This window comes from Entelurus aequoreus, linkage group LG17 (assembly GCF_033978785.1).
Source record: "Entelurus aequoreus isolate RoL-2023_Sb linkage group LG17, RoL_Eaeq_v1.1, whole genome shotgun sequence".
Classification (NCBI taxonomy): Eukaryota; Metazoa; Chordata; class Actinopteri; order Syngnathiformes; family Syngnathidae; genus Entelurus; species Entelurus aequoreus.
In genome coordinates, this window is record NC_084747.1 from 16,463,469 (window position 1) to 16,472,446 (window position 8,978).

Sequence of the window (8,978 nt, forward strand, 5' to 3'; positions counted from 1 at the left end):
CACCAATGAATAACAATGAATAGCTTGGTTCTGGGCCCCGGAGCCTACATAGGTCCCCGCTAAAATCAGATAGGCTTAGAGTTGGAAACTTACGTGGTCACCACGTCCGTGAGCATCTATTAGGACAATCGGGGCGTGTCATCGTCCACACACTCCAGGGTCACCATCACTCTCAGACAAAAGTGAAAGAAATCCAGACAAAAAACTCAACAGCAGAGAATCACCTCTTGGGTGCATCACTGCGCAAAAGTGCCGACCGTCAAAGCTGCTTCGGTCTTTAGTCCCTCAGGAGGCGGCATAATGAAGGCGTCCAGGCACAAGCGGATTAGTCGTGCTAATTGCTTGATGCGACTAGACGGGCCTGTTACAGGAGCGCACGAGAAGGAGGCTGACGTCAGCGCCCCCTTGCAGCTGTTCTTCACCTGAACATCAAGAAAGTCACCGTACATTAGAATTCTACTTCTTTTGAGTGAAAAATGTCCGCCTTCCAAAATCTCTGAAGCAAGTTTTCTTGATGTAACTCTCTCAAAATAAACGTAAAAACACTTTTTCAACACTAAATCTGATAATACACAAATTAAACTTGTTAAAAATTTGTTTTTTAAGCTAAGCTGAATGTGAGTAACAGGACTGCAAGTCACAGCAGTGAGTTTTTAGGCGTAGATGTAGCAAATACAGCCACGTTATGTTGACACTAAGCACATTTCTTTCACTCAATAACAACAATCATTTAGGTAAGGGTAACAGGACTGAGTGAAAACACAGGAACTTAAGTAAATCATGATTTTTTTCAATTTTTTCAAAATTTTTTTAAATCACTGCTATTTTGAAATTATTACTAATATTGATGCTGTTGTCGATAATGTTCATTTTTGTTTCACTACATTTGTATTGTTCCGTGTCATGTTTGTGTGTCCTCAATTGCTCTCAATTGCTCTGTTTGTTGTTATTCCTAACATTGGTGGGACGGGTTTGGTTTTGGAATTGGATTGCATTGTTGTGGTATTGTTTTGTATTGTTTTGTTGATTGATTAATAATAAAAATAATAAATTAAATAAATTTAAAAAAAGAATAAAATAAGTATAGTTGGGATAAGGAGTAACACAAATATGTGGAAAAAAATCTGAAGGAATCGAATTTCCTGGTAAAGTCTGATGTTAGCATTTTCATAATGAAGCTTGTTTAAACAAATGTTTAGATTATGCAATATACAATCAGATTAATGTGCACAACATTTGTGTTCATTTCCTGCGGACGCAAAATTCATCCATTCGGTAGAGCGGAAAAAGGAAAAAAATATAAATATTTAGACAAGTTAGTTAGTTGGTGGTTAAAAAAATGTTGGTAGAGTTAAAACAATTCAATATGCTGGTTGCTGTTGTTGTCTTAAAATGTTAGCTGTCATGTCAAACTTTGCTTTAAAACAACATACTACAAGATAATCATACGTATTAATACAAGACAGATAACTTTACATTTTATTATTTTTATGCCAATTTTTTTTTTTACGTCTACGTTGCTGATATTTATCTGCGATGCTAACAGCTAGCAACACTTTTCGTTTCGGCTAATCTACATGTAACCTTATTTATGGATAATAACGCTCGTCAGTACGCTCGCCTTTTACCTGCGAAGCCTGTTTTAATTCACTAGTTGGCAAGAAAATAATAGTACATTATTAAACACGGCACTACAAACGTTTTGTTTTGTTTTGTTTTGTTTTGTTTTGTTTTGTTTTGTTTTGTTTTGTTTTGTTTTGTTTCGTTTTATTTTGTTTTGTTTTGTTTTGTTTTGTTTTGTTTTGCCCCTGCAACCCCAAAGGGAATAAGCAGCAGAAAATAGAAAATGGATGGATGGATTTTTTTGTTTTGTTTTGTTTTGTTTTGTTTTGTTTTGTTTTGTTTTGTTTTGTTTTGTTTTGTTTTGTTTTGCCCCTGCAACCCCGAAGGGAATAAGTCGTAGAAAATAGAAAATGGATGGATGGATTTTTTTGTTTGTTTTGTTTTGTTTTGTTTTGTTTTGTTTTGTTTTGTTTTGTTTTGTTTTGTTTTGTTTTGTTGTGTTTTGTTTTGTTTTGTTTTGCCCCAGCAGTCCCGACGGGAATAAGCGGTAGAAAATAGAAAATGGATGGATGGATGGATGTAATGTTTTGTTTTGTTTTGTTTTGTTTTGTTTTGTTTTGTTTTGTTTTGTTTTGTTTTGTTTTGTTTTGTTTTGTTTTATTTTATTTTATTTTATTTTATTTTATTTTATTTTATTTTATTTTATTTTCTTTTGCCCCCGCAACCCTGAATGGAATAAGCGGTAGAAAATAGAAAATGGATGGATGGATGGATGTGATGTTTTGTTTTGTTTTGTTTTGTTTTGTTTTGTTTTGTTTTGTTTTGTTTTGTTTTGTTTTGTTTTCTTTTCTTTTGCCCCCGCAACCCCGACGGGAATAAGCGGTAGAAAATAGAAAATGGATGGATGGATGGATGTAATGTTTTGTTTTGTTTTGTTTTGTTTTGTTTTGTTTTGTTTTGTTTTGTTTTGTTTTGTTTTGTTTTGTTTTGTTTTCTTTTCTTTTCTTTTCTTTTCTTTTCTTTTGTTTTGCCCCCGCAACCCTGAATGGAATAAGCGGTAGAAAATAGAAAATGGATGGATGGATGGATGTGATGTTTTGCTTTGTTTTGTTTTGTTTTGTTTTGTTTTGTTTTGTTTTGTTTTGTTTTGTTTTGTTTTGTTTTGTTTTCTTTTCTTTTCTTTTATTTTATTTTATTTTCTTTTTTTTGCCCCCGCAACCTTGCAGGGAAAAAGCGGTAGAAAATAGGAAATGGATGGATGGATGGATGGATGTGATGTTTTCTTTTCTTTTCTTTTCTTTTCTTTTCTTTTCTTTTCTTGTTTTTTATTTTCTTTTGTTGTTTTGTTTTATTTTGTTTTGTTTTGTTTTCTTTTCTTTTCTTTTTCCCCCGCAACCCTGAAGGGAATAAGCGGTAGAAAATAGGAAATGGATGGATGGATGGACCGATAGATGGATGGATGTGATGTTTTCTTTTCTTTTCTTTTCTTTTCTTTTCTTTTCTTTTCTTTTCTTTTCTTTTCTTTTCTTTTCTTTTCTTGTTTTGTTTTGTGTTATTTTGTTTTGTTTTGCCCCTGCAAACCCGAAGGTAATAAGCGGTAGAGGATGGATGGATGGATGGATGTTTTGTTTTGTTTTGTTTTGTTTTGTTTTGTTTTGTTTTGTTTTGTTTTGTTTTGTTTTGTTTTGTTTTGTTTTGTTTTGTTTTGCAACCCCGAAGGGAATAAGCGGTAGAAAATAGAAAATGAATGGATGGATGTTTTGTTTTGTTTTGTTTTGTTTTGTTTTGTTTTGTTTTGTTTTGTTTTGTTTTGTTTTGTTTTGTTTTGTTTTGTTTTGTTTTGTTTTGTTTTGTTTTGTTTTGTTTTGTTTTGTTTTGTTTTGTTTTGTTTTGTTTTGTTTTGTTTTGTTTTGTTTTGTTTTGTTTTGTTTTGTTTTGTTTTGTTTTGTTTTGTTTTGTTTTGTTTTGTTTTGTTTTGTTTTGTTTTGTTTTGTTTTGTTTTGTTTTGTTTTGTTTTGTTTTGTTTTGTTTTGTTTTGTTTTGTTTTGTTTTGTTTTGTTTTGTTTTGTTTTGTTTTGTTTTGTTTTGTTTTGTTTTGTTTTGTTTTGTTTTGTTTTGTTTTGTTTTGTTTTGTTTTGTTTTGTTTTGTTTTGTTTTGTTTTGTTTTGTTTTGTTTTGTTTTACAAACACAGCAGAACGCAGCTACTGCTCTTGAACAACGCCCTGAAGAGGACAGTTGACGAAGGTGAGTGTTTGCGGAAGCGCTGTCGTAACAATTGTCAACACTTTTAAAACTATGTTTTGTAATCGCTATAAGTGTGATCACATCATTATTTATATGAATACGAGTCATTTTCGTGATATCTTTTTTGTTCCCCTTTCAGCTTTGATTTCAAATGATTCCACAACAACATGGAAACATTTCGTAATGACAACAAAAGTCCATCCATTTTCAGGGATTTAAAAAAAGTACTTTTCTCATAGGAGGCTCCATTGCAAAATACATATTACACAACAGCACAGCGGCAGACGTATTACATTTGCCTTAAGCTAATTCAACGCTAATGTTCCAATTTAGACTAAAACGACCAAGCTTTTTATTCCACCCATTCAGGAGTCGCCCTCTAGTGGTAAATAGAAGCATTGCAGCTTGAAGGCCCAAAGCTGTTCACCCACAAACACATGATGAAGCCACTGAGTGTTCAGATGACAAACCACAATTCCTCCATGTTGGCTTTATATTCATTTTGTTACGGCCGATCTTATAAAACGAGGGCGGGGACATGTCTGAACTGTCAGGCTGTTGAACACTTCAGGGGGGCAAAGTCTCTCTTGCTCCTGTGAAGTAAAGGGACAGTGTGTGTGTGCGTGTCAGGATGAAGATCGCCGTCCTGGGAGCCACCGGGCAGACTGGGCAGTTTGTGGTGAGCCAGGCAGTACAGCAGGGCCACACCGTCATCGCCGTGGTCCGAAACCCGGCCAAACTGGCCGTGCACCATGACAACCTCAAGGTAAAGGTGTCTTCACTCAACTATGCGCTGTGTGGGAGGGGTCAAAGTTCACCATGGCATCACGGGATGGCTTTAACTGGCTTCTCTCATAGACCGTGTATCAATACGCTTGTGAAAGTAGTCCCTTGCAGTTTTTTCATACTTAAAAAAAAAAATGTTTTTATTAATTACCTGGCGCTCTGCCTGCAGGTGGTGGAAGCCAACATTTTCTCGCCGGACAGCCTCAAGTCCCACTTTAGTGGGGTGGACGTGGTCGTCTCCTGCCTGGGCTTCCCCACCTCCTTCTTCTACAGCGTGACGGGATACACCCTCTCCATGAGCGCCGTGATCACCGCCATGCAGGAGGCGCGGGTCAACAGGCTCATCACCATGACGTCATGGTACACTGACCGTGAGTCCAAACTTCTGATTATTTTTTATTTTTTTTCGGGGGTAATAAACAGTATATGAATAATTAGCTGTGTCCCATTACAACTTTTTTTAACTTACAAAATGACACCGACCAATCAAGTGAAATGAGTCAAAAAGGGAACGATATTATTAACTGTCTGAAATGGACTTATGCTGTCTTCAAATTGAAGTGGAGTGGCAATTGTTTTTTGGCGACACATAGTAGCCACCCTAATTCATGACGTGGTAAATTTAATTATTAGACTTAGACTTCCTTTTTATTGTCATTCAAATTTGAACTTTACAGCACAGATAAGAACGACATTTCGTTGCATTAGCTCACGGTAGTGCAGGATAAAAAATCAATAAGGTGCAGATAAAAATAAATAGATTACTGTACAGATAAATATATTGCACTTTTGCACATGCATCCAGGTTTATGGATGTATGTTATATTGTCTTTATATTCCAGCGAGTTAATCCATTTTTGGGGGGAATTATGATGCGGACACATTTGTTACTGGATACTTTCTAATACACCTCTGCCTTGGAGACTTTGTATGTGTAAGTAATATGCAACTATATATATATATGATACATGTTTATATTGACAAATGTGTTCAATTAAGGACACTTATGTATGTCTAGCTTGTGTGCTATTGTGTGCTTAGCTGTTGTGTAACGGCGAGCTCCTAGTATAGTAGCCTACCATGTTTACCTTTTAAAAAAGAACTGGCTACGACCGAGTCATACCAAAGACTATAAAAATGGGAGCCATTACCTCCCTGCTTGGCACTCAGCATCAAGGGTTGAAATTGGGGGTTAAATCACCAAAAATGACTCCCGGGCGCGGCCGCCGCTGCTGCTCACTGCTCCCCTCACCTCCCAGGGGGTGAACAAGGGTGATGGGTCAAATGCAGAGAATAATTTCGCCACACCTAGTGTGTGTGTGACTATCATTGGTACTTTAACTTTAACTTTAAATACAAGGAAAGACCAATTTGTTGGCATGGAAACAAAGGTACCATGGACTTATTGTTATTTATAGGTAATTATGTTATGATTGTAGTGGTCCGGCCCACTTGACATGTAATTAGCGTTTATGTGGCCTCAGAACTGAACTGATTTTGACACTGATTAAACATTTATTCCGTCATATTATTTTTTATTTGTTATATTTTATTTAAACTTTATTTAACCAGGAAAAAATCCAATTGAATTTAAAAACCTCTTTTTCAAGGGAGCCCTGGCCAAGAGGCAGCAAAGTTACACGTACAATTACATTCGCGTTACACATTAAAATGACAGGATGGACATCAAGTGAAACAGTTACGGATAAATAATAATTAATCAGGTAGATCTGGTGGGGCACTGCCTCACTTGCCCCAAGTGCAAAATCTTCCCTATAGTTCCAACAAAAAAGTTGAGCACGCAGGTTGACTTCCAAGGTTCTATGGCTATCATCACCATCTTATTTGCCAACTCTAAATTGTGTCACATTTGAGATGTTCCATTGTATACAAATTCTCATTTTTTTGAGTATTTTTCCTTACCAGCCAACTCCGGAACTCAGTCGCCGTATCTTATCCGCTTCCTGCTGCTGCCCATGATCCGAAGTGTCCTCACCAACATGTTTGAGATGGAGCAGTTCCTGCAGAGTGTGGACGACATCAACTGGACCGTGGTTCGCCCGCCGGGTCTCAAGAACCTGCCCTCCTCAGGTAAAGACGGGGAGAGAGAGGCGCGTGTTTGTCACGAAGCGGCCGGAGACAACATGGAGGACCGTCTAGCCTCAGGAAACATTCGGTCACATTGCAAGCCTGTTAGCTTTGACTTGTTAATACAACATTTGTCTGCATGAATGGCTTCTTTATTTTTAATAGCCTAATTCATTACGTTGATGATTTGAGCGCTTGTACGTCATGGTGGAAGATTTGGAATAGTGTAGGAAAGCAGACCACATGTCAGGAAAACACGCACGAGTGCAGACAGGAAACCAGGGCGCACTTCCGTACTTGAACTTTTCATTTTGAGTGCATACATACTGATAAGTATATATATATATATATATATATATATATATATATATATATATATATATATATATATATATATATATATATATATATATATACATGTATATATATATATATATATATACATACAGTATATACATGTATTTATATATATGTATGTATATATGTATATGTATATATATATATGCATATGTGTATATGTATGTATGTATATATGTATATAAATATGTACAGTATATATATGTACAGTATATGTATGTATTTATATGTATATATACAAACCCCGTTTCCATATGAGTTGGGAAATTGTGTTAGATGTAAATATAAACGGAATACAATGATTTGCAAATCCTTTTCAACCCATATTCAGTTGAATGCACTACAAAGACAAGATATTTGATGTTCAAACTCATAAACTTTATTTTTTTTTTGCAAATAATAATTAACTTAGAATTTCATGGCTGCAACACGTGCCAAAGTAGTTGGGAAAGGGCGTGTTCACCACTGTGTTACATGGCCTTTCCTTTTAACAACACTCAGTAAACGTTGGGAACTGAGGAGACACATTTTTGAAGCTTCTCAGGTGGAATTCTTTCCCATTCTTGCTTGATGTACAGCTTAAGTTGTTCAACAGTCCGGGGGTCTCCCTTGTGCTATTTTAGGCTTCATAATGCGCCACACATTTTCAATGGGAGACAGGTCTGGACTACAGGCAGGCCAGTCTAGTACCCGCACTCTTTTACTATGAAGCCACGTTGATGTAACACGTGGCTTGGCATTGTCTTGCGGAAATAAGCAGGGGCGTCCATGGTAACAAAGCTTGGATGGCAACATATGTTGCTCCAAAACCTGTATGTACCTTTCAGCATTAATGGCACCTTCACAGATGTGTAAGTTACCCATGTCTTGGGCACTAATACACCCCCATACCATCACACATGCTGGCTTTTACACTTTGCGCCTATAACAATCCGGATGGTTCTTTTCCTCTTTGGTCCGGAGGACACGACGTCCACAGTTTCCAAAAACAATTTGAAATGTGGACTCGTCAGACCACAGAACACTTTTCCACTTTGTATCAGTCCATCTTAGATGAGCTCAGGCCCAGCGAAGCCGACGGCGTTCCTGGGTGTTGTTGATAAACGGTTTTCACCTTGCATAGGAGAGTTTTAACTTGCACTTACAGATGTAGCGACCAACTGTAGTTACTGACAGTGGGTTTCTGAAGTGTTCCTGAGCCCATGTGGTGATATCCTTTACACACTAATGTCGCTTGTTGATGCAGTACAGCCTGAGGGATCGAAGGTCACGGGCTTAGCTGCTTATGTGCAGTGATTTCTCCAGATTCTCTGAACCCTTTGATGATATTACGGAGCGTAGATGGTGAAATCCCTAAATTCCTTGCAATAGCTGGTTGAGAAAGGTTTTTCTTAAACTGTTCAACAATTTGCTCAGGCATTTGTTGACAAAGTGGTGACCCTCGCCCCATCCTTGTTTGTGAATGACTGAGCATTTCATGGAATCTACTTTTATACCCAATCATGGCACCCACCTGTTCCCAATTTGCCTGTTCACCTGTGGGATGTTCCAAATAAGTGTTTGATGAGCATTCCTCAACTTTATCAGTATTTATTGCCACCTTTCCCAACTTCTTTGTCACGTGTTGCTGGCATCAAATTCTAAAGTTAATGATTATTTGCAAAAAAAAAAAAAGTTTGTCAGTTTGAACATCAAATATGTTGTCTTTGTAGCATATTCAACTGAATATGGGTTGAAAATGATTTGCAAATCATTGTATTCCGTTTATATTTACATCTAACACAATTTCCCAACTCATATGGAAACGGGGTTTGTAGAATAAAAATGTATTTACGAAACAAACCATTATATTGATGCCATGTTGTTGCTAGGCAGAGTATTCGTAGGCGGTGCACATCTTTAAAAACAAATCTCGATCTTGCCTGTGTCGTCCCCACAG

General features: G+C 36.8%; 2 protein-coding genes across 3 annotated transcripts in view; one reads left to right on the forward strand and one right to left on the reverse strand.

Moving 5' to 3' along the window:
• ppef2a (protein phosphatase with EF-hand domain 2a) overlaps positions 1-402 on the reverse strand; it is a 44,805-nt gene extending 44,403 nt beyond the window's left edge. The window contains exon 1 of the mRNA XM_062025061.1: positions 94-402. The gene's annotated coding sequence lies outside the window, so the exon portion shown is untranslated. The remainder of the gene's footprint in view (positions 1-93) is intronic.
• Positions 403-3,733: 3,331 nt separating this feature from the next.
• The window catches only part of LOC133632591 (flavin reductase (NADPH)-like), a 58,900-nt gene continuing 53,655 nt past the window's right edge, over positions 3,734-8,978 (forward strand). The window contains exons 1-4 of one of the 2 annotated variants that reach the window (XR_009821689.1): positions 3,734-3,808; positions 4,439-4,574; positions 4,764-4,965; positions 6,521-6,685. Coding sequence is in view for 1 of the 2 variants with exons in the window: in XM_062025090.1 (XP_061881074.1) it covers positions 4,440-4,574; positions 4,764-4,965; positions 6,521-6,685 (502 nt within the window). In the remaining variant the exon portion in view is untranslated. Of the gene's footprint in view, positions 3,809-3,898; positions 4,575-4,763; positions 4,966-6,520; positions 6,686-8,978 lie in introns of those variants that run through there. The other variant, XM_062025090.1, reaches the window with a different exon arrangement.